Source organism: Nelumbo lutea, chromosome 3, assembly GCF_056320005.1.
Source record: "Nelumbo lutea isolate HS-2025 chromosome 3, American lotus-T2T, whole genome shotgun sequence".
In the NCBI taxonomy this organism is placed as follows: Eukaryota; Viridiplantae; Streptophyta; class Magnoliopsida; order Proteales; family Nelumbonaceae; genus Nelumbo; species Nelumbo lutea.
Window position 1 is genome coordinate 95,851,146 of NC_142686.1, and position 25,607 is coordinate 95,876,752.

Here is a 25,607-nt window from a genome sequence, read left to right on the forward strand (position 1 = left end):
AAGGGTGTTAGGTCTTGTACTACTAATCATCCTATCTCTCACTTTGTGTCCTATGATCATATTTCACCTTCATACCATGCATTCCTTTCCTCTATTGATAGTGCCTCTATTCCTAAGAATGTGGCAAAATCTTTATCCAAACCTAAATGGACAGATGCAATGAAGGAAGAAATTAATGCCTTACACAAAAGTGGCGCCTGAGAGTTAGTGGATCTTCCTGAAGGGAAGGAACCAGTGGGTTGCAAGTGGGTATTCACTGTAAAGCATAGAGTTGATGGTTCAATAGAAAGATACAAAGCTAGATTGGTGGCCAAAGAGTTTACACAAGTGTATGGAGTAGACTATGCAGAGACCTTTGCTCCAATAGCCAAGATGAATTCAATCAGAATCCTCCTCTTACTGGCAACTAACCTTGATTGGGAACTTCATCAGTTGGATATCAAGAATGCATTCTTGAATGGTGACCTAGAGGAAGAGGTTTACATGACTAAACCTCCAGGTTTCGGTGCCAAAGGTAGTGAGCAGAAGGTGTGCAAGTTAAAAAAAATCTTTATATGGGTTGAAGCAATCACCTTAGGCTTGGTTTAATAGGTTTCATTTAGCAGTGCAACAGATGGGATTCAAACAATGCCAGTCAGATCATACTTTATTTGTGAAAAAAGGTGAAGGGAAAATTGTAGTTTTAATTGTCTATGTTGATGACATAGTAATCACAGGAGACTGGAAGATTGAAATACAAAAGCTGAAAAAATTCCTATCCACTCAATTTGAGGTGAAAGATCTAGGCCCCTTACGTTATTTTCTTGGAATTGAAGTTGCCCGCTCAAAAAGGAGCATCTTTATTTTCCAAAGAACATATGTACTAGATCTATTAGAGGATACAGGCAAGTTGGGAGTGAAACCAATTGATTCGCCCATTGAACCAACCATCAGCTAGGAGACAATCAGGGGGAGTGTTTGAAAGATGTAAAGAAGTTCCAGAGACTTGTAAAAAGACTCTTATATTTGTCTATGACCAGACCTGATATTGCCTATGCAGTGGGTGTTTTTAGTCAGTTCATGCATAATCCTAAGACAATTCACTTTGAAGCTACTGAAAGAATCCTTAAATACCTCAAGAAGTTCCCAAGAGCTGGTTTGCTTTTCCAGAAACATGGGCATTTGAAAGTGAAAGTGTATACAAATGCTGATTAGGCAGGGGCAATCGATGATAGAAAATCTACCAGTGGGTATTGTACCTTTGTGGGAGAAACCTAGTCACCTAGAGAAGTAAGAAGCAAAGTGTGGTGGCTAGATCCAGTGCTGAGGCAGAATACAGAGCCATGTCTCATGGAGTTGCTGAAATGGTGTGGATAAAAAATTTGTTAGGAGAGTTGAGTTTTGCAGTTAACAAACCTATGTCACTATACTGTGACAACAAGGTTGCTATCAACATTGCTACTAACCCAATCCTCCATGATAGAACAAAACATATTGAGGTGGACAAGCATTTTATTAGAGAAAAACTTGTGAGCGGAGAAGTGTGCACTCCTTATGTTAGTTCAGAGGAACAACTTGCAGACATTTTCACCAAGGGCCTTCAACACGTGCGGCATAATAATTTGTGTGACAAGTTGGGCATGATTGACATCCATGTCCCAACTTGAAGGGAAGTGTTGGTATTCTGCTGAGTTAGGGTCCGTTTGGACAAATTAAAGCAGTTTTTTCTTTTGTTTTTTATGTTGTAACTTAAGTAGGGGCATAAGGGTCCTTTCCCTTCTCATTATGGTCGCCTTATATATATTAATATAAGCTGGCGCCACAGCACTGTAGCAGACTCCAAATCTCTCTCTTCTCTTCTCTCCTCTCTCCTCTCTTCCTCTTCTCTTCTCCTACCTCTCTTCTCTGTTCGGCTGTTAATAAGTCCAAAACTTGATTTTCAGCCCATTACCCACTTTAGATCACCGGTAAACTATTTCAGCAATTTACACCCACGGGTTAACACCTTCCAAGACCAAAAAGCACTCAGCTGATTCTGAAACTCTCCTGGGAACACCAACAGCCTAGCCATAACACCTCTAAACAGAGATAAAAACACCAAGAAACCCTTCTAAAAACTGACCGACCTCACCACATCAATTGGAAAACGAAAACAGTGTTGCTTCATCCCACCATTCACAGACCAGAATCAACCCCATGTTGCTTCATTTCACCATGCACAGACCAGAATCAACTTACCTGTACCATGTACACTGTCCCTCTTTGAACTGCCAAATAGAGGGAGTCTAGAATACCATCAACAACCAAATGACCAATGCAATTGAAGCATGGAAGCCTCCTATACCCCTGGGCAATCGGTCCTTTTTTATTTTCCCCTCCCTTCACTGTATATGAGTGGAAACCTTCAGCTGAACCTGGTTGAAGCATCCTTCACAGAGCAAGTCGAGCAGATTGATCAACCTTGCTCTGATACCATGTGATTTAACCTGTAATTTATAATTTAAACAAGCAAAAACCTAGTAGAAACCTAGGAGACACAGATTAAGTTGAGAAAGGAGAAACAAAGAGAAGAAGATTTAGAAAAGAATAGATTCATAAAAAAAAAAGGATTTAGAAAAGAATAGGGCTAAGAGTCTCAGTATCAAGAACTGCCACCCTTATAACTTAAATAAAAGAGGAAAAAGACTAAATTGATCCTGCACAGACACTATAATTTAACAGAATTAAACATATTTTTTGTTGTAGCTCAAAACTTTTTGAGCAATCAGGGACATTCCACACATGATTTGTTGTTGTTCTTGTTAGCATTATTACTATTTATTATTGTTTCATATGACCTAATCCATTAGTACTCAATAACTTTATGTGTACATTCCTTTGCAAGCAGAGAGTGCCAGCAATTCATCTTTTCTGCGCTAGGTTTAGGGAGCAAATAGGAGACGTAGTTGGTGCCCGTGCTGCATTTCCTCGATGTGATCCAGAATTGGACTCTGTCTTCATTGAAAGTGTTGCAAAAGAAGCCAATATGGAAAAACGTCTGGTGTGTAGGTTGCCTATTCATCTTACCTAGTTGGTGCCTTGTGGGGAAGTACTTTTATGCACTTACCAAAAAAATGTTTGTCCATTTTTTGTCAGGGAAATTTTGGAGCAGCTTCTAATGTATATGAAAAAGCACTTCAGATGGCCAAAGAGAAACAGAATTCACATTTTCTTTCAATTCTTTATGTTCATTTTTCACGGTTTAAGTACATGGTAGGGTCCAATTATATGGTAGATAAGAATTTTTAACTCATTAACTGCTGAAGTCTTATTTGGGGTTTTAGTTATTAGTTTATGTATACAATATAGTTTCACACCAATCTGGATGTGTTTGGAATTGGACTTGGACATCTGTTTCATGTGTTACACCTGTGTTTTTTGAACTTTTGTTTATGATCATGTTTCTCCTGTGCTTGTTACATGGACATTCATACCTGATGATGGTAAGAACATTCTACTTGGAAATAATTAAAGCATGTTTTTAAAATGTAAAGCAGGATCCTTTGTTTTGCACATTTTTTATTGGCATGCTTTCTCTTGAGAAAGCTTGCTTGGTTTAGTTGTTCTGCACATTTATCATCATCATCATCTGTTCACCATTCTGTTCTTGTCCCAAGTCCTAACTATATGAGGCTGGCTACATGAATCCTGTTTCAGCACTCTGTTCAGCACAATTTTTTTTATTGGCATGCTTTCTCTTGAGAAAGCTTGCTTGGCTTTATTTGGGTTTTACCTTTCTGTTTTGAATTCATCATCATCACCATCATCTCAGCCTTGTCCTAACTATATGAGGTCAGCAACATGAATCCTGTTCCACCATTCTGTTCTGTTCATTTCTTACTACTTCAATCCATGTCCTTTATGATTAGGTTGAATTGTGAAAGGCCATGTGTGGGTTTTCACATACATGTAAGAGGGAGACCTTCAAATTTACGTGTTTGGCAGGACCATTGAAATGGGTAGGCAATTATAAAATTCTGCAAATCCAGAATAAAGAATTAATGTTTAGCACTAATACTTAGTTATGGCTTAGGAATGAGAGTGTTGGTTTAAGTATGCATATTAGGCCAGGAGTGAGGGTAAGTGGTACTCCAAGTTCTTTAGCATACAACCTAAAAATATGGAATTTCTTTACAGATTTTTAAATGATCTTTTTGGTTCTGCATTTGTGATAATTAATATGTTTGTATGTGATTTTTATCGGTTGATGTGAACTTATTTGGCTGTAGTATATAGTTCTATGTTTATCTGCAGAATTACTGATACAACACTGTCTGAATGTTTAGTTCCATAAAGGCAATTCAAGATTGATTTTATGAGATTTTTTAGTATAATATTCTTATTTGAGTCTTTGTTTGTTATTTCATTGACCGACATATTCTTCTTTTTTCATTATGAGGTGGATTTCTCTATTTGATGTTCCTCTATTAACAGGAAGTTGCTACTGATTTTTTTTCTCCTGAATTTCTTAATAGATCACCTGTAGCATAGATGCTACTAGAGAAGTCTTAATTGAGGGTATTCATCATTTACCATATTGCAGATTACTTTTAGAGGTATTTGCATATTGCTTCCTTTTTTTTCTCTATTCTTTTTTCTTTATAATTTCATGTTTGATGCCTCACCGGGAAATTTATTTACATCTAATAGAAACTTTAATCTGGCATGCACTAGATGAACAAACTCTACAAAATCCAATGCTGGGTTAGGGTAGTTGAGAACTTTCTATATCCAGTCCAAACAATCTTCAATTTACTCAATTGATTACCCAAAGGCAGGTCCATATATATCCTTCTAAATTTTGGTGGCAATGAAACATCAAAAAGTGCATCTCATTTACCTATATCCAACATGATTAACTCCAAAGCCCCTTTGTTGAATTTGTTTCCCTTTAATCATCAACAAAAGAAAGTTGCAGTTCTTTTGCAATTCACAATTTATTACTCTTGCACTACCTGAATCTCAACTTTTCTGAGTGTAGAAGAGGTATAAAAGGATCACCTTTTGAGGCACCAAGTTCTTGTATGTAACAGCCACCTTATTATTTCTCGAGTCTAGAGAACTGACTAGGAAAAGAAATGAAAAAAACTTGAATTCCACAGATTCTTCAAAAAAATTGAGGGGATCCACTATTCCCAATGCTGTTTTTATGTATGATTTAACAAATTATACTATAAAATTCTGTAGAAGTTAGACAATTAAATTTGGCAAGGCATAAGTCTTGACAAATGACATTTAGCTTCAAAACTAGATATTAAAGCATGAATATAAGCATATTACATGGGATATCTGTCCTGTTTATATTATCCATGTCCGTGTCTGTATCCGTATTTGAGCATCATAGCCATAGTTATCAATGTGCTGGATGGGAGAAATTAAATTTTGATGGCAGCTGCATGGGCAATCATGGACCTTCAGGTATTGGTGGGGTAATCAGGGAGGAAAATGGAAATATTCTAGCCATGTTTTCAGGTCCTATTCAGCATGGAGATGTGATGAGATCAGAACTGTTGGCAGCTGCGTATGGGGTGGAGAAAGCTAAAGAATTGGGGATTGAGAGGTTGATTATTGAAGGTGATTCTAAAATTGCTGTGGACTTGCAAGAATGACACACTACATTGTTGAAGCTGGACACACCCCAATCACAAGCTATATTAAAGTTTAATGGTCGATGATGAGTCATTTTTTGCAAAACTTGTAAAAAAGGCTCAGTTTAGAGAGGGTATAAATAGAAATATGTACAGTATAAATACATACAAAATACAAGGTTTTGCACTCCACATATTTGCATTTGTACTTCTTCCAACCTGAGACAAGAATGAATACAAATATGTACAATACAAATGCATGCAAAATAATATAAAACACAAGGTTTTGCACTCTACATATTTGTATTTGTACTCCTTCCAAACTGAGCCAAAGGAACAAACATCCTTTCATCGGTTCACCACTTCACCTTCTCACCTTCAGATCTTTTACAAAACTCATCGTGTCCTCTTATAAATTCACTTCCTCTACTTCACCCATTTGACTAATATAACTTGGAGCTAAAGTCATAACAAACCGGGGTTCCCTCAGTCCCACATGAACAGGAATAAGTAGGCCAGAAGAGAATGGAATAAAATTGAAGAGAGAGAGAGAGAGAGAGAAATGGTATAAAGAATGCTGATACATCAATAAAAAAATATAAACAAATGCTTTTTCGTATTCTTTTGTTGTATTTTATTTTCTACTCTTCTCAATTCTTGCACCAATCAAAAGAACAAATGAAGAAAAGAAAAATAGAGCAATGTAAAGAGGGAAAAATAAGAGAACTGAAAGGCATATACATCCATCAGATCTTGTTCAAGTCTTCTAGCAACATCTTAGATGATTCCATCAAATCGAATCTTAATCTGAAAATGAAGATAGAGAACTCCATCTGATTAAGAACCCCATTGCCATCCACATCTTCTTCCCTCAACATGATCTGCATCTTGTCATCTATCGATCCTTACAGCCCCAAAAGGTAAGAGTTTCTCTTCAAACTATCGAACGTGATGAATCCCTTATCAAGGTCTATGAGCAACTAAAACCCATTTCAGAGCTCCTCAATCAATCTCTACCTGTGTAACTTCTCAACAATTATGGGTAAGGAAGTAGAAACCTTAGAAATCAATGGCCTTTCATTATGAGAAGAAAAGGGATAAATCTCCTCCCACCTCTTTAATCTAAAAACCATTAATAACCATTAAAGCTATAGTTGGAAAGCTTTAACAATTCAATTTGGAAGTTGGATAAGATGAGGAAAAATCATCAGTGGTTAGTAGTAAGTGAGACAAAGAGAGGAAGATTTGGGTGTTAATGGCCTATAAAAACCAAAAACTAAAGCTGAGTTAAAGATGAGGAGTTCCCATTAGCTTGAATGCTGTTGGGGTCTGGTTGAGTATTCGTTTGTAGCGGCCCTGGTTTGCCCTTGTGATCTAGCAGCGGCGACTAGATGTTGGAGAGTCCGGTTACTTAAATGGTGACAACCTCAGGTTGGGTATTACTATGAACTCATTTTAATATCAAATTTTGTAGTGGTCCAACATAATCTTAATTTCAACAGGTCTTTACTACTTGCAAAAAAGTGAATTTCTTTGATGGCAGGTCTTTGTTTAATGAAATTGACACAAATAGCTGAAGGGGTAAAATTGGGTTTTGAAAATATTTAATTGTATTAGTTTTAGTATTCAGATAAATGTTAAGAGAGGTTATTGATATAAATAAAATACTATATTTTAAAATCAACTAAAAATGGAATCGGTTTTTCTAGGTGTTAGATAAGTAGTTATACCATTTGGGTCAAACAAGTGAGTCCAAGATACAAGTCTGGATTTCCTACCCACGACAACTCTACCCACACCTACCCACATAACATCACAGCCACAAATGGGGAACACCTCATCCTCTTACATGTTATTATGCATGGGGAGGGGGGTAGTGTTTTGTGGGTACACATGGGTAGAGTTGTGGGTAGGAAATCCAGAGTCCCAAGATACCATTATTAAATAATAAAATTTAAAAATAAATAAAAATACATAAATAAAAAATTAGAATTTTGTAGTTGCATCTTTAATATTATATATTTGTCATACTAAACAAAAATAGATATGATAAACAAAAAGTATTATTGTTAATGATAGAGATAGAATGCAATGTTTAAAACTAATCCATAAATGATACCATTTTCCTCCCCAAGTGGTGGGCCAATGGTTTAAACATTTAGATCAATAGATTAACCCATGATGTCATAGTAAAATAATATATTTTTCTAAAAGTAGAAAATAATAAAAAATATAGACAATACATAAAATAGAAAAATGTAGACACATCTTTAACATTATATATTAATTCATAATAAAAAAGACAAGTGTGATAAACAAGAAATACTTTTATTAATGATATTATGAAATACAAGATTTAAAACCAAATGGGCCAATTGTACCAGACAAATGGGTCAACCCATGATGTTATAATTAAATAATAAAATTTAAAAATATAGAAATACAAAAAATATTAGTAGAAAATTTACCACATCTCTAATATTATATAGCCATCATATTAAAGAAAATGAGTGTGATAAATAAGAATTTCTTTAATTGATGGTGGAAATGGAATGCAAAAAGTAAAATTGTCTTGAAAAGGAAAATGTTTTCCATTCATGGAATGGTTCAAGAATTCAATAATCTAGGTTAAACCATGATATCATAATTAAATGATAAAAAATTAAAAATAGACAGAAATACTAAAAGCTATGAAAAGTAGAAAAAGTTTATATAAAGAGACATCGTTGATGTTATACATTCATCACATTATATAAAAAAAAAATTGTTTTTATTAATAATGAAAATGGAGTGAAAGTTTTAAATTTTACATAAAAATAGATCCATTTTTTGTGTTATGTTAAATGAGACAGCTCATGTATCATAGAAAAAGTTTACTAGTGTGTGTGTGTGTGTTTGTGTGTATGTGTGTGTGTATGGAAACTGCTTGGCATATGGGTGAGGGGAGATAAAAAGTGCTTAGTTGCTAGGCATCACCACCTTGACAACTATGATCATAGGTTTACATTTGACAACTCAGACAACACCATTGTCACTGTATTACTAAAGTACCAACTGATATCGAACAATTGACAAAAATAAGCCGGTATTGTCATTGGTAAAGGCAGTATATAAAAAGATGGTCTGTTGTCTCCGTCTCATGTGTGCAAAGGACATAGCTGGTTTAAGGAATCTCCCTACCTCTTCTCAGCTGCTCGTATCTTGTAAGACATTTGACCATCGCTACTGTCCACACTTGGGAGACTTTCAACTGTGATGGTGGATCCCATGCTTTGGTGGAAAAGGTTCTTTTGGCAAGCATCACAATTGCGTGAACAAGAACCTCACTGTGTAAATTCAAGACTTGTTCCTTTCCATAGGCAGGTATCCCTAAGTTCTTGGATCAGAGCACATCTTTGAATCTGGAGAGTGGAGATTTCTTCTGATTCTTGATGCCCAAACTACCCTACTACCATTAATTTCATACAACTGTCCCACTGTGGCATCTATGGAATTTAAAATACAAGGAAGAGCTCCATTAGAAGTCTTTTGTCACACCATTGTCCTTCCAAAATCTCACTTTCATCCTGTCCCCCATTTCATACTTGATTCCTTGAAATAGATTTAGGCCTTTTTGATACCTCTCCCAACCAAACAACCATAAGAAATGGTAGTAATGCTTAGATCCATGATTCCTCGATTTATATAAATTGGGCATGTAATTAAACAATGCAAAATGTTGAAGGAGTTCTCATAGAGTTTTTTACAATCATTAGGTTTCATTACTTGATCACCAGTCTTGATGATATGTGCATAGATTTTAATAAATAGGGGCCATTGTTAGATCATCACCATCTAAGCCTTGTCCCAACAATAAGGGATCATCGACACGAATCCTGTTTATCCATTCTGTTCTGTTTGATGATCATCTAAGCCTTGGGCCCTATTTATTATCGTTAGATGTGATAGTAAAATCTCAGGCTCAAGCATGAGAACATGGAAATGAGTCCGAGTGTAGCCACTTGGTGCAAAATATGTTGGATTTTCTTTTTTGATAAATCACTATTATTTTATTTTATTCTTTTGAGAGAGAGAGAGACAATAACTTGTGCATCCGGGGAATCAAATCCTAAATTATGTTGAAGCCTTGGAGGTTAGGTCCTTACCCAGTTCACCCCTCCCAAGACCCAGATAGCCAGAACCAGCATTGGGTAATGACCTTAATCCTTGAATACATATTTTATATACTTATATGTAAGAGCATCATATTGGAAGTGTCATTGCTTTTGCAAATTCAGTGGATCTGCCAAATTGTTTACACCCTGTTACTTGTGCAGGAATTAATAAACTTTGAGATGATGCATGGAGGGCCAAGGCAGGTGAATGTGTTAGATGCAATTGTAGCCAATGCAATCTCTCCAGGGTCAGATGTATCCAAAGGTTTAAACACTCAAGATCGTGAGGATATATCAAGCTTATATTTAGAGGTTGCTTTTCCCTTTGACTGATCTACTATATATTCTATCATTTTTAAGGAAAGAATGAAAGGATAATATGTTTCTTGCATGTGTAATGCCATTTTTGTGTTCCATGTGTGCAAATCTTAGCGGGCTTTATGATACACGATGCTAAACAAACAGTATTTGCATTCATGAACCAATTAATTGGAAATTGGCACAAGACAAAAATGAAGAAGATTGGTGAGAAATTGCTGTAAAAGAATTTTTAATGTTAGTTTTTCTGTAAAAAATTACTAATTGTAGTAAGTTACTTCTTTATCATGGTTATCTTGGCCTTGAGCATACTATATATTGTACGAAAGTTTTATTATTTAGTGAAATTCAAATTTATTATATGTAGTAGATCCAATTTTCTATTTTTACTAAGCTTTGAGGTCTTAATTTTACTAATTTGCTTTATTTGTCTTAGGACTACCTTTGTAAAAAAGGCCATTAGCAAATGTTGGTCCCAGCTACCGGGGGTCTTGGAGTAGACTGGATACAGTCCTAACCTTCAGCATTTTTTTTCTGCACAAAGTGGCCACTCTCAGACTTGAATCCACATTTTCACACTTGCCAGCCCAAGATTTTAGTTAATCTTTAAATCTCTTGCCCTTGAAAAATGGTGGTTAGGACTTATTTTTATTTGAGTTATGTTTTGAATGGACCAACCCCCTATATGCCTATTCTAAAACAAGGTATTGTTGTATATCTTGAATGGCATGGTTTATTTTTCTGAAGGTATGGTTCCTTACAACCATGGTCTAATCCTGGTTCAACTCCTTGATTTATTACTTTCTACATTATTTTCTGGTATGAAACTCTTAGCACTGGCAAGCCTTCTATGCCACACCTATTAGTTGTTTTGACCTTTTGATAAAACATGATTTCTTTTTTATGTTTACTGAAGACCTAGTTTGCTAATCCATATCTGGCATTGTTCTTCTATCTGGTGGGAGTATGGTTTATCAAAATTTCTTTAGCCAGAAACCTTGTGGTAGGAGGGATTAGGGATCTACTTCATCCACCATACATAGCCTCCTTGTGTAACTTGTTGGAACGTTTACATTATTTTTTATGTTTATTCTGCTGAGTTAGGGTCTGTTTGGTCTGGTTAAATTAAGTTTTTATCATTGTTTATGTACTCTAACTTAAGCAAGTGTGTAAGGGTCTTTTTCCTTTTAATTATGGTCGCCCTATATATAATAATATAAGCTGGCACCACCAGTCAGTTGACTCCAGAACCTTTCTTTTCTCTTCTCCCTTCTCTCCTCTCTCTCCCTTCTCTTCTTCCTTATTTCTCCTCTCTTCTTCTGTTAATATGGTATCAGAGTGGTTCTACTGGGTCTGAGAGCAGATCAAACAAGTTCTCTCTTACCTATCTTGCTGTCTTCTTCAATTGAGATCGGAAAGGCTGACCTACGACTGGTACAAACTTGTTCTATTACCTTTTTTCTTCTCTTGGTTGTGTACCAAGAAAAAAACAAATGAATCAGGACTGTTGAATGCCGTCAGAGAAGTTGTGAGGTTCTAACCTCTTTTTTTATGGATCGTGTGATCCCATACCTGAAAATAGAAAGCCTGTAGGTCGTGGATGGCCTGTTTTTTAACCATTGTGGTGTGATGGTACTGTTTTATGACCCCTCCTGGCTGTTGATGATAGAAAATCTACCAGTGGGTATTGTACCTTTGTGGGAGGAAATGTAGTCACCTGGAAAAGTAAGAAGCAAAGTGTAGTGGCTAGATCTAGTGCTGAAGCAGAATACAAAGCTATGTCTCATGGAGTTACTGAAATCATGTGGATAAAAAACTTGTTAGGAGAGCTGGGTTTTACAGTTAACAAACCTATGTCACTCTATTGTGACAATAAAGCTGCTATCAATATTGCTGTTAACCCAGTCCTCCATGATAAAACAAAACATATTGAAATGGGTAAGCATTTTATTAGAGAAATGAGCGGAGAAGTGTGCACTCCAACTAAGCATTTTATTAGAGAAAAACTTGTGAGCGGAGAAGCGTGCACTCCAAGTTAAGCATTTTATTAGAGAAAAACTTGTGTGGCATAATATTTTGTGTGACAAATTGGGCATGATTGACATCTATGTCCCAACTTGAGGGGGAGTGTTGAAATGTTTACTTTACTTTTATGTTTGTATTCTGCTGCGTTAGGGTCTGTTTGGTCTGGTTAAAGTAAGTTTTTTATCATTGTTTATGTACTCTAACTTAAGCAGGGGCATAAGGGTCTTTTCCCTTTTAATTATGGTTGCCCTATATATAATAATATAAGCTGGCGCCGCCAGTCAGTTAGTTGACTCCAAAACCTTTCTCTTCTCTTCTCCCTTCTCTCCTCTCTCTCCCTTCTCTTCCTCCTTATTTCTCCTCTCTTCTGTTAATATAACTCAAGTTCTTAAGCATCCTGTGAGCTTGAAATTCTCATAGATCCAGCAACTTGTCTGAATGAGCACCACTAATGCACCTTTCAGTGAAAACTAGAAGTTTAAAATATTGATTACCTAAATGTCTTACTTTTGACTTTGAATAACAGTTATGCTACCCTTATGTTGGATTGCAACTTGACTCTATCCCAGTTCATTATCATTGGAGCATAGCATTACAGTGAGACCATACTGACACTTGTGTATATCTGCAACCTTGGTTTGCCTAGTTACTACAGCTAAATTCTGCTGACCTATCTTCTGTAAGCTTGAAGGCAGTGGATCTTCCCTCTACTCCATAGGTCCTGCAGTATAGTATCTAGGCATTAAGAAGAACCCATTCCCATCTTTTAGTAATTTAACTAATTCAGTAAGAAAGAAACTAAGCTTTCTTTAGAAATGTAATTTCCATGTGTCTATTATTGGATAAATTTTCTACATTGTCCACTTATATACATTTATCAATCTTTGATAATAGCAGTTTCTGGACCTCTGTGGAACCATCCATGATATTATGAAGGCATGGAATCGTCACTGGCGGCTTTTCCCGCATTTGATGAGACCTCCTTTCCCATGTAAGCATCCAGCCAAAGGGAATCACACCCAAGAAATGGCCAAAGAAGTAAGACAAGATACTCTTATTCCCCTTCCTAGTTGTGCTTCTGAAAATGATAGCTCTCATGGCCCATTTGAACATCCAAGGTTAAACCAGAAATTCTCTGTGTATGAAAATCCTGATATACAGTCTAACAACAGTGCCACTGGCCGGTCCCAATTAGAAGAAGCTAATGATGTCAGACAAGAGCAAATGCAACAGGTAACATTACCAGCTGTAGAAGAAGAATCTTGGCAAGATGCAGTCAAGCAGAATGAGGATGCTTATGATTTAGTGCATGAAGCCCATAATGGTCCTCAATCTACAGAGGCTGTGCAAAAGTATTCCAAAAAGGAAAACAAACTTTGTAAAGCATCTGACCAGGAGTCCAAATTTGATCCTAAGTTGCCTTCACTCGAGGGTCTTTCATTAAACACAGATCATGAACAGGATTCTGCTCCTACTACATCTCGTGGCTGTGAAGCTCCTCAAGGAACTCCTAGGTCGAATGGAAGCAGATTACAAGATGGTGGTGATGATAAGGATATTTCTGTATCTAATATGCCGTGCACCGAAGCCGATGACCCTGCTGGGGTTCATTCTCAAACAGAAAATGATTCTCCACATAAGGCCATGGATCCAGGTTCTCCACAAGCACAGACACATTCACAATCTATATCACATACAGATGGCCCATTGCATCATAATGTCATCAATGGAGGAAACTTGCATCAGATGAATTTTACCGGGCAAACTCCTAGAGATACCAATCTTGGATTTCATGGGTATCCTCAAGCCCAGTATCCTCAACAATGGCAGGTTTCTCCAAATTCATCTGTCCAACCTGCTGAAATTCACTCCCAAATGCCCATGAACCAAGGTTATCCCTGTCAGCCTCCATCCTGGCAAATCCCACAGGTTCAGCATGGCCCCCAAGTGCAAAACCAGCATCAGGTGGCTTCTGCTCATGTTCAAACAGCGGGTGCTCACGTCTGGCCAGCTCACAATGTTCAGCAGCAGGGCTTTGCATGTGCACCACATTCACAAGTGGTCACTCAACATGTTTCCTACCCTCAAGGACATGTTTATCCATATCCACTGCAAAATAGTGAACAGAATGGACATATGCAAATCAATGAGGCATATGCTACTCAGATGTGGCAATATTATTATTACCAGCAGCAGCAACAACAACAACATCAACAACATGTTCAGCAGTTACAGTACCAGCAGCAGCCACAAAAGCAGCAACAACTTCAGTACCATCAACAGCAGCAGCAGCAGCCACAACAAGCACTGTATCATCAACATCAACAGAAGCCACAACCACCACATTGCCATCAACAGCAGCAACATCCGCAAATCCAGCAGCAGCAGCCACCACAACACAATAATCACCATCAGCAGCAACAACAGATAACATCATTGCAGATGCAGACATGGAACAACTATTACCAACAGGTACGCTTTGTATAAAAGCATCTCTCCTCCCCTCCACACCCCCCCCCCACAAAAAAAAAAGAGAAAAAAAAAGTAAAAGGATATCTCAACCATAATTTTAAAATCCAATTTTATGTTCCTCGATAAGAACGTCCTAAGGTAATGTATTTGGGATACTACAGCTTACTACTTAATCATCTTTAAAACTAATTGTGATGTTTCAAAATCTCAAATTTCCAGTACCAATGTAGTTACTTGTATCAACTTCCAACAGCTCAACATCCTGTCTTACCTATATCTGTAAGATAGTAACAAGTTTTCTCTTCTTAGAGTTGATAAAGAAAGGACTTAATACTCAATTCAGATAGATTGAATATATTGATAGCCATCAGAGAGGTTTGACTTGTATGGACCTAACCATTTGAGCAAGTAGCAAATTCCATTTCTCCACAGGGAAGATAGATCTATTCGCAGTGTACATGAAGACGGGTTTGGTTTATGCAAGTCGAGAATCTACCCATATATGAATTGTTGACTCCAAATGTAAAGTGGGGTGAACTACAGAGAAGTTATACTAAGAAGACAGGTTTCGTCTGCCAAGGCTAATTTGTTACTATCTAACAGATGTGAGCAGGAAGTTGAGACATTGGTACTAGAAAATTGAGATTTAGAAATATCAAAAAAATGTTTTAAAGATAGTAAAATAGTAATCTATACCATTGGACACATCTCTTAGTAATTACCAAACATTAAAAAAAAGGACTTGACCCTTTGCAATTGTGAGGTGTGATATCCAAATTAAAATTTAAGAGCATGTAGACATATTCCTCTTGTATTTGTAAAGCATTTCTTTTGTTCTGTAGGTTCAAGGAGTTGCTGAGCATAACATTGAAGAATCTAGACCTGTTGCACATCCCCATCCTTCTCAGCAACCTTCTAATCAATGAAATGGTGAGGTTTCATGCAGAGGTACATAATAATTATAGCAACATATATTAACAAACAACTGAAGAGTATCCTTGTACCTAAAATTGAAATGGTATTTGTTAAAATAATTTAGTTGTTGGTGTTAGGATCTGTTTGGCTAGTTAAAGTGTTTTTTTATTTCGTTTTTTAACTTCTGTTATGTTTGTTATTGTACTCAGGGGCACAAGGGTCTTTTCCCTTGTTACTTCTACCACCCTATATATATTATAATAAAGCCTAGTGCCGCCAGCACTGTTACATCCCTTCTCTTATGCTCTCTCTTCTCTCTTCTCTCTTCTTCTCTTCTCTTTTCTTCCTCTTATTTCTGGCCGGCCATACTGTCAAGATGGTATCAGAGCAGGAATATTGACTAAAGAGAGCAGATCGAACAACCTTTACTGAGAGAACAGATCGAACAGACCTGCTAAACCTGGGCGGAACAGAGATCTGAATCTGGACTGAGGAAAACAACTCTACAACTGGTACAGTTCTTCCGTTTTCTCTTCTTTACCCTTCTTGGTCGTGTACCAAGTGAAAACCAAACGAATTACTGAATGCTGTCGGATTTGTATACCTCTGTTTTTTTTTTGGATTGTGTGATCATGTTCATGTGTTAAGACAACTGTAGGTCAAGGATGACCTGTCATCTCAATAATTTGACTTGATTATAAGTGATAAGGATCTCTCCTGCTGATTAATGGCTTTAGACATTCTGGAAGGCTAGTAGGTTGGGACTGTTAAAACCGTACAGATCTGAAATCTACCGAATATTGCTTCTGTTGTCCTGAATTTGGTATTGTTTGTGCTCAGCCTGTTTTTAAACCCAAGTGTGTGGGTGTGGACTGAGTGGAGCATTGTTTTGTGGAGTAAGGAGGGGTCTTAAGTCCGGTGTTTGGGACTGATTATCTGTTTTGACCATGTCGTCTGAGAATTCTGCTACTTCAGAGATTTCAGGGAACCACAATGGAGTGAGTGGGGGAATGGATGAGTTTTCCCATGGTTGTTATTTTCTTTGATGGTTTGAACTACCTTGAGTGGTCTAGGGGAATAAAATTCTACATCACTGCTAGGGGAAAAATATGATACATCAATAGGAGAGTGAAGGAACCGAAGTATGGAAGTATTGAATATGATAAGTGGAACCAAGAGAATAGTATGGTGATGTCTTGGCTCTTGATTTCCATGCTGCCAAAAGTAAGGAAGACTTTTATGTGAGCTAAAACTGCTTGTGAGATAATGGAACAAACGAAGTCCACCTATTCAGAGTAGAGACACTATGCTAAGATATATCAACTGCAAGTTGAATCCTCTACTTGCAAGCAGGGGGAGAGGAGTCTCTCGATGTACTATTCTGATTTGACATCGATGTAGAAAGAACTTGATCACTATCAGAATAGGAATTGGAAGTGTGATGAAGATGCAAAGGCATATAAGTCACTTGTATCTCAGCAACGAGTTTTTGCCTTCCTCCTAGGGTTGAATCATTCGTATGAGTCCATCAGGGTGCAGATCTTGGGTAGTAAAGACTTGCCATTAGTTCAGGAGGTGTATGCCTTGGTACAGTTAGAAAAGAGTAGAATAAGTGTGATGAATGGTGTAGAAGGGGAGTCAGTTTCCCTAGTTGTCCGGGGAAATTCAGACACAAATGTCGGAGGTGGTTTTAAAAAAGGTGACTCCGAAAAAAATAGACGATAAGAGCAAATTTTAGTGCACTCACTGCCAGAAGACACGACACACGAGAGATACATGTTGGGATCTCCATGGAAAACCTAAATGGGCACAAGATTTGGGTAAGAAGTCAACTCTTGATCAGGGCAAGAAACCAGGCCAACAAAATCAAAAAATGTATAACTCATCTAATATGGCATCGACAGGGACTAGTCCTTTGGTAACTCAGGAGAGGCATCCCAGTTTTGACCCTATGGAAGATATTATCAATTCCTTTCGTGAACATTTGGAATTGTATGATAGGACTCTCCGCCAGATGAATTCTGGTCCTACTCCCTCTACCTTGTTTGTGTCTACATCAGATAATGCTGCCACAGCCTTCCATGTGTCATCTCATACCAATGATTCTCCTTGGATTATTGACTCTGGAACCTCAAACCACATGGCTAATAAGTCAAATTTGTTTCAGACATATAACCTTCTCTCTGGGAGAGATAAGGTAAGACTAGTTGATGGTTCTTTTTCTACCATAACTGGCCGAGGTACCATACATCTTCCACTTGGCCTTACCCTTCCTATTGTACTGCATGTTCCAAAATTACCTATTAATTTGTTGTCCTTTAGTAGTCTAACTCACTCCTTGAACTGCTCAGTCACTTTTTTTCCGTCTTCATGTGTGTTTTAGGATTTGGCCTCGAGGAAGATGATTGGTAGAGGAAGCATGGTGGATGGTCTCTATGTATTGGAGAATAATGTTGGTCTTGTGGCTACAGAGTCCATGAGTTCGTCAAGTGAAAGTCAAGCCTATTTATGGCATAATCGTCTAGGTCATCTTTCTTTTGAGTCATTAAAAGTTATATTTCCAAAGTTGTTTGAGTCATTGTCAGTGAGTCGATTATAGTGTCAGACTTGTCAATTAAGTAAGCATTGTAGAAGTTCTTTATCTTTGCGAAATAAAAGATCTGAATTTCCATTTTATATTGTTTATTCTAATGTTTGGGGCCCTATTACTCTACCTACTAAGGCTGGCTATAAGTACTTCTTTACCTTGATTGATGATTATTCTAGATACACTTCGGTTTACCCTATGTGATTTCGAGATGAAGTGCCAAAAATTGTGAAAGATTTTCAACGCATGGTGTTCACTCAGTTCCAAACGGAAATCCATATCTTCTAGTCAGACAATGCGAAGGAATATTTCCATAGTGATCTCACAGAGCTTTTTGCTTTGAGTGGTTCACTTCAGCGAAACTCTTGTGCCAGGACACCTCAACAAAATGGTATGGCTGAACGGAAGAACCGCCACCTTCTCGAAGTAGCTCATGGCTTATTAATTCATATGAATGTGCCAAAACGGTTTTGGATGGATGCAGTCATGTGTACTACATATATCATTAATCGCAGGCCCTCTCAGCTAGTAGAGTATAAGGTCCCACATCAGCTTTTGTTCCCTACAGCCCCGTTGTTCATCATTCCGATGCATGTTTTTGGGTGTCATTGCTTTGTCCATAACTTGTCCCTTACTCGCGGTAGGCTTGATCCTCGGGCTATTCCTTGTAATTTTTCTTGGTTACCCTTTATCTCAAAAGGGGTATCGCTGCTATGATCCCACCTCTCGCAAGTATTATGTCTTCATTGATGTATCCTTCTTTAAGAATCAACATTTTTTCTCGGTTTCTCCTCAGGGGGAGAATAGGGTTGAGGAGAAACAAGCGATTCAAATTCAATTACCTCATTTACCCGATCCTCCTCCATTTCGGGTTTTTCATCGTTGCCATAAAAGCCAGCAGAGTTCAAGAGCCATAGAACCTGACATTATGCAACCAACATCATCGGATTCACCCGAGGCAGATCCATCTCATCAGCCATGTACACTTGCTCTTGTTGATATGTCTGTTCCTCTAAATGTTGATTCACATATCATCAATGATCTTAATATTCCTATTGCTAAGAGAATGGGTGTTAGGTCTTGTACCACTAATCATTATATCTCTAATTTTGTGTCTTATGATCATGTTTCACCTTCATACCGTGCATTTCTCTCTTCTGTGGATAGTGTCCCCATTCCTAAGAATGTGGTAGAAGTTTTGTCTAAACCTGAATGGACAGATGCAATGCATGAAGAAATTGATGATTTACACAAAAATGGCACTTGGGAGTTGGTAGACCTTTTTGAAGGGAAGGAACCAATGGGTTGCAAGTGGATGTTCACAGTGAAACACAAGGCTAATGGAACTGTTGAAAGGTACAAGGCTAGATTGGTAGCAAGAGGCTTTACACAGGTATATGGAGTGGACTATGCAGAGACTTTTGCTTCAGTAGCCAAGATGAACTCTATCAGGATTCTTCTTTCATTGGCAGCAAATCTTGACTGAGAACTTCACCAATTGGACATAAAAAATGCTTTCTTGAATGATGACTTGGAAGAGGAAGTTTACATGACCCAGCCACCAGGGTTTTGTGCCAAAGGCAGTGAACAAAAGGTGTGCAGGTTAAAAAAATCTTTATATGTGTTGAAACAATCACCCCGGTCTTGGTTTAGTAAGTTCCATTTAGTAGTTCAACAGATGGGGTTCAAACAATGCCAGTCAAATCATACTCTTTTTATGAAAAGAGGTGAAGGTAAAATTGCAGCTCTTATTGTGTATGTGGATGACATAGTGATCACATGAGATTGGGAGGCTGAAATATGAAAATTACAAAAATTCTTAGCCACTCAATTTGAGGTGAAAGATCTAAGCCCTTTACGTTACTTCCTTGGAATTGAAGTTGCCCACTCTCACAAAGGCATCTTTATTTCCCAACGGAAATATGTACTAGATCTACTAGAAAATACAGGCAAGTTGGGGGCAAAACCAATTGATTCACCAATTGAATTTAATCATCATCTGGGAGACAGTCAGGGAGAGTTTTTGAAAGATGTGAAGAAGTTCCAGAGACTCGTGGAGAGACTTTTGTATTTATCTATGACCAAGCCTGATATTGCCTATGCAGTGGGTGTCCTTAGTCAATTCATGCACAACCCTGGAACAACTCTTTGAAGCTGTAGAGAAGATCTTGAGATACCTCAAGAACTTTCCCAGATCTGGTTTGTTGTTCTAGAAACATGGTCACTTAAAGGAGGAAGTATATACTGATGCAGATTGGGCAGGAGCAGTCAATGACCGAAAGTCTACCAGTGGGTATTGTGCCTTTGTAGGAGGAAATCCAGTCACATGGAGAAGTAAAAAAACAAAGTGTGGTGGCTAGATCTAGTGATGAAGCAGAGTATAGAACGATGGCGATGGCTCTAGTGATGAAGCAGAGTATGTCTCTATTGTGACAATAAAACTGCTATCAATATTGCTGCTAATCCAATCCTGCATGATAGGACGAAACACATTAAAGTGGACAAGCATTTTATCTGAGAGAAACTTGAAAATGGAGAAGTGTGTACACCATATGTCAGCTCAGAAGAACAACTTGCAGATATCTTCACCAAAGGTCTTCATCATATGCGGCACAAAGATTTGTGTGACAAGTTGGGCATGATTGACATCTATTCTCCAACTTGAGGGGGAGTGTTAAAATAATTTAGTTGTTGGTGTTAAGGTCTGTTTGGCTAGTTAAAGTGTTTTTTTATTTTGTTTTTTCACTTTTGTTATGTATGTTATTGTACTCAGGGGCACAAGGGTCTTTTCCCTTGTTATTTCTGCCGCCCTATATATATTATAATAAAGGTTGGCACTGCCAACACTGTTACATTGCAAATCCCTTCTCTTCTGCTCTCTCTTCTCTCTTCTTCTCTTCTCTTCTCTTCCTCTTATTTATGGCCGGCCATACTGTCAAGAGTATTTAAGTTGGTGATGTTTCGGTTATCAAGTGGATATCCCCAGACCCAGAGGTTCCACATAGGATATGCTTTAATCTCAATTCAAATATGAAGAATGCTAGCAAGCAACAACAGGAATGCTACTCCTGAATTCATTGCCCTCTACGGGTGTCCATAAGAAACTGAAAAATCAATCCGAACTGAAGAAATTGCTCTAAAAATTTTGGTTAACCGAACCGGTCAGTTCGGTTTCGGTTTGGTTTTATAAAAAACCAAAGGATCGGTTCAGTTTTCGGTTAACCTATCAAAAAACCATCGGTTAACCAAACCGATCGATTTTTATATATTATAATATTTTTATTTTATTTTAATATGTTTCCCTGCCCCAGCACCCCAGCCCCCAACACTCCTCTGACCCTCTCTTGGCCCAAGCCCAAAAGGAATGAATTTTTTCATTCATTCGAACCCCAAAACAAAACCCCTCTTAATTTTTTCTTCTTGTTTGAACCAAGGTTCAAAGTATCAACACGTATCGGCCGATACGTCATTCTGGGGCCTCTCCAATATGCCCCTACAGTGGGTGTATCAGGGGTCTAACCGGTTCAGGGGGTGGAGGAGCTCTAAACCGGCCCCTTGAACTGGTTTTGAAAAAAATAAAGAAAAAAGTTAAAAAAAAAAAGGGTATCAATTTGCCCAATACACTCCTGGCGGCCTATCGGGTGTATCGATATTTTGAACCTTGGTTTGAACAACAAAAGGCCAAAAGCCACTCGCCAGAAACCCTAGCAAGTAAGCTCTCCTTTCATGTCATTGTTGTCGTCACCTCTTCTTTCTTCTCCTTCGTCACCGTCATCGTCGTCTAGTCCACCAGTTTTCTATTTTTCCCCCGTCGTTGTCACCCCTGGCCTCTTCTAGTCTTCTTTCTTCTCAGACAGAACCACAGAACCGAACCATTTCTCCTCTCCAGTCGCCGATTTTATTTCTCCCGTCACCATCACCGTCATCGGTTCTACTTCAACAGTGATAGACTTGCAGGTAAATGATTTTTTTGGATATCATGTTGTGTAGGTTATTAGACAAACTTGGCTTGAATCAGGTTTTTTACTTTGTTGAAACTTTTTTTTAATGAACATGAAAAAATAAAAAATAAAATAAAATAACCGAAGACCAGTTTTGATTTGGTTTTGGTTTGGACTGATGCAAAAACTGGTGGTATCGATTCGGTTTGCAAAATATGCCCACAGTTCGGTTCCAGACAAGGTGAGAACCCATTACAAGACGTCTAACATTCTCTAGTGTCTTTTCATGATCCCACCATCTCTGCAGTAGCGAACTTCAGGGAGATGCACGACATTGTTTTCTAGCACCAATATATGGATATATTGATTATTGTGTAAATTACGAACAATTTTCCGACCGGTTGGAAGAATGGGTGCCAATCTTTGCCATCATCTAAAATGGCTTCAATTCGGTGAAAGAATGTATGAGATGATTTTCCGATACACCAAAATGAATACGTTCCAATATTTAGGCTAATTTAAAAACAATTTTCAAACCACCACCGAGCCAAAATGACAACAGATGTTCCTTTATCTATAATAAAAAAGAAGACGAGTAGTGATTTGGGTTCAACGATCTATAGCGTTGGAAGTTCATTTGACCGTATTTAGTGTTGCGTGATAACCAACTGTTACGGACTTGGTCGTTCCAGCTTTTTTCAGTCGAGTGATTTTTGTTCATTCACCAAACCATGGATCATGGATGTTTTGAATTCATCCTCAAGAGGATGCATATGTGAAATCAAGATAGCATTATCAATAAGCTTACCAACAATTTGAAACAAGGGCTGAATGAGCATGGGATTAATGTAAACGTTATTGACTCAACATAGTTTGGCATTAAAACCTTGTCAAGTAAGACATGATTAGTTAAGAACTAAAGATGCATGGAGACCTCTTGCATATCAGGCCATACGAGTCGATAAAATCATGACCTAACAGCAAAGAAATAAAATTAAGGCATTCAGCGTAATCAATACTGGCATTCCCTATCTCCATAAAGAAACAAATAAAAGGGCAAACTAATTTAGGTCATCAAATAAAGGGTATAACCAAGGTGGTTTTCTATTATTACATAATGGCCTGCAAAACCCCTTATCAGGTTGTACATCAGAAACTGATTGGCCCTCTGTACATATCCCTTTTCGTAGGAAAATATACAGAAAAGAAAAATTCCCAGAAAAATAAAATCTTTCTAGAAAATATTTTCTGGCTGAAACTTTTAACTTCCAACCAAACCAAACAGGTGATTATACAACTTAATTATTTTCCGTTTAATTACAAAAAAAGAAATCTGGAAAGAAAAATAACAAGGAAAAGGGATCATCTAAAATTCTAAACAAGAATGATTATCAACTTAATCCTACATATCCATTGGTTTCACCTGAAGGCCAGCTCATGGATAATCTCCACCAAAATCACCTGCAGATAAGGCACAAGCAAAAATAGGTGAAGTTATTGGAGAGTAAGTATTATAATTAAATTTTAGGAGGATGCAGTAAGAGGCAATGATCATCATATGGCATTGATACTCCCATATGCTGAAGTGAAGCAGTTCCTGATGGGCCCATAGTTTTAGTAAACCAGATGAGCCACAGAATTATAAAGCCTTCCTATTACAGTAATACCTATTGAGACAATCAAATTGTCAACTCCACTTTTACCTTTTCTGCCTTCGACTAACAGTAATGCTCATGCAGTCTATGAGGCATGGGGCATGGCCAGAAAAAAACATGCTTCCATAACTGTATGACCATGATTTGTTTCTAAAAATACGAGACTGACGAAGCAATCTTTTCATACTTCCTCAAACTGCCAGCTGGTCTTCTAATATCTTTCTTTCCACGTCTCTACAACCAATTTTCTGACCTTAAACTCCTCAGTTCGTGTTTCCTCCCCAAACAATTCCCCCAGAAAGACCATTTAAACCTGAGACTCAAAAAACAACCTCAAGAAATGCTAAGATAGTCAAATCGAACCATAAGCTTAATATGAGAGATCTGGCTCCATAAATAATTTAATCCTTGACTGCCACAACTCCCCTAATTGCACAATTACCAAATCAACATTTTCTTCCCGGGTTGACAGAGAAGGTTAGAAGCAACCAGCCCAACTTGGATACAAATTGACAAAATATCATAATCGACTACCAACCTTTTGGTGGCTCCTTACTTATCTTGAAAATTTGACTTAACGATACAGGATCTACTGTCAAGAATCCCCTTATTTGTCCATGCCATTACTATGTTCATCTTAAGCTGGGAAATTTGCAGTATGAAACCATGAATACAGCAACAGTTAAAGTAGTTTTAGGGCACTGATCAGGTTCAAGGAAACCATTCACTCGCTGTCATCATTAAAGTGATTCTAGCTATGAGCTTTACCTGTACCTAGCATCTCAACATTACCTCTCACCTCCCAAAGACCTCCATCTTGGTTCTACCATCCAATTATCCACCATCAACTGTTCCTATACAGTTGAGACAATTCAGAAGATCCCCTTGATTAATAGTGGATCCCGAGGCAATTACTTATCCATTCTTCATTCACCCCCCCCTGCCAATGATAGCTTTACTTGAAAGTCATGACATGGATGGATGTGATAATTTATCTTCAATGTGTGTGAAGACCTACAGGAAAAAAAAAATGACCAAATAGATGTATATATCCTCATGTCTGTCTTCTTTGTAAAGCAAGCAGGGAAAGCTCTTTCCATCCGTTTATATCTTGTTCTTTTGTGACTGATATTAGGGAGATCTTTGCTCTCTTTGGGTGCAGGTGGACGCCCCCTCTGGACTTGAGCTCCTGATTCAGCAATTCCTTTTTCAGACCTCCCACAAGAAGAGGCAAGAAAATGTGGAGATGTACCAAAGCTGCAATCCTTTGGGCATTTAAGAGGAAAGAAATGGAAGGTAATGCAAGAATAAGAATCAGAATAGAAGAGCCATCACAGATCTTAACAATGGAAGAGCTGTAAATTGGGTGAAGACTTCAAACTTATTCAAAGTGGTTGTGGAGTAGGTGCATAATGAAGGAAAGTGTCCTTCACAGTATAGACATCTTATGAGGGAGATAATCAAGCTAAAGATAGACACAGTTGTTGTTCAGTGGACTTACAGAGCTGCCAATGGAAGATGGGTTAGCAAGACAAGGGTTGAATGAGAGAATTTGTTCTGGGAGAATGGATTACTTCTTGATATCCAACCCACTGAAGTATAAAACTATAAATATGCATTGCTTCACTGAAAGTGGGACAGGAAACCAATTCCACAGCAAGCAGAGAATGGTTCTTCTGCTATGTGGTGGAGGTTTCAAAAATCTTTTCTTCCTTTTTATTTTCTTTTGCAAGAGAGGGGGGGCCAGGGGGGAGGATGGTTGTCAGCCACTGAGCATTTCTAGCTTTCGATACTTGCTAATTTGGCAAAAACTATATGCTATTTATTTATTATTTAAACAAGTAAAACACAGTTTTTGACTTATTGATTATTCATCCATTATCCATTCTTCATTATTATTGACACTGTTGTGACAACCACATCAAGGATTCCAG

General features: G+C 37.7%; 1 protein-coding gene across 5 annotated transcripts in view; it reads left to right on the top strand.

Moving 5' to 3' along the window:
• PRP39-2 (Tetratricopeptide repeat (TPR)-like superfamily protein) overlaps nucleotides 1-15,783 on the top strand; it is an 89,141-nt gene extending 73,358 nt beyond the window's left edge. Inside the window, exons 7-13 of one of the 5 annotated variants that reach the window (XM_088974576.1) lie at nucleotides 2,867-3,019; nucleotides 3,115-3,231; nucleotides 4,494-4,574; nucleotides 9,923-10,072; nucleotides 12,998-14,575; nucleotides 15,418-15,505; nucleotides 15,700-15,783. In XM_088974576.1, coding sequence (XP_088830702.1) covers nucleotides 2,867-3,019; nucleotides 3,115-3,231; nucleotides 4,494-4,574; nucleotides 9,923-10,072; nucleotides 12,998-14,575; nucleotides 15,418-15,501 — 2,163 coding nt within the window. In that variant the 3' untranslated portion in view covers nucleotides 15,502-15,505; nucleotides 15,700-15,783. Of the gene's footprint in view, nucleotides 1-2,866; nucleotides 3,020-3,114; nucleotides 3,232-4,493; nucleotides 4,575-9,922; nucleotides 10,073-12,997; nucleotides 14,576-15,417 lie in introns of all 5 variants that reach the window. The other 4 variants (XM_088974578.1, XM_088974579.1, XM_088974575.1 and 1 more) reach the window with 4 other exon arrangements.
• The last annotated feature ends 9,824 nt before the right edge of the window (nucleotides 15,784-25,607 follow it).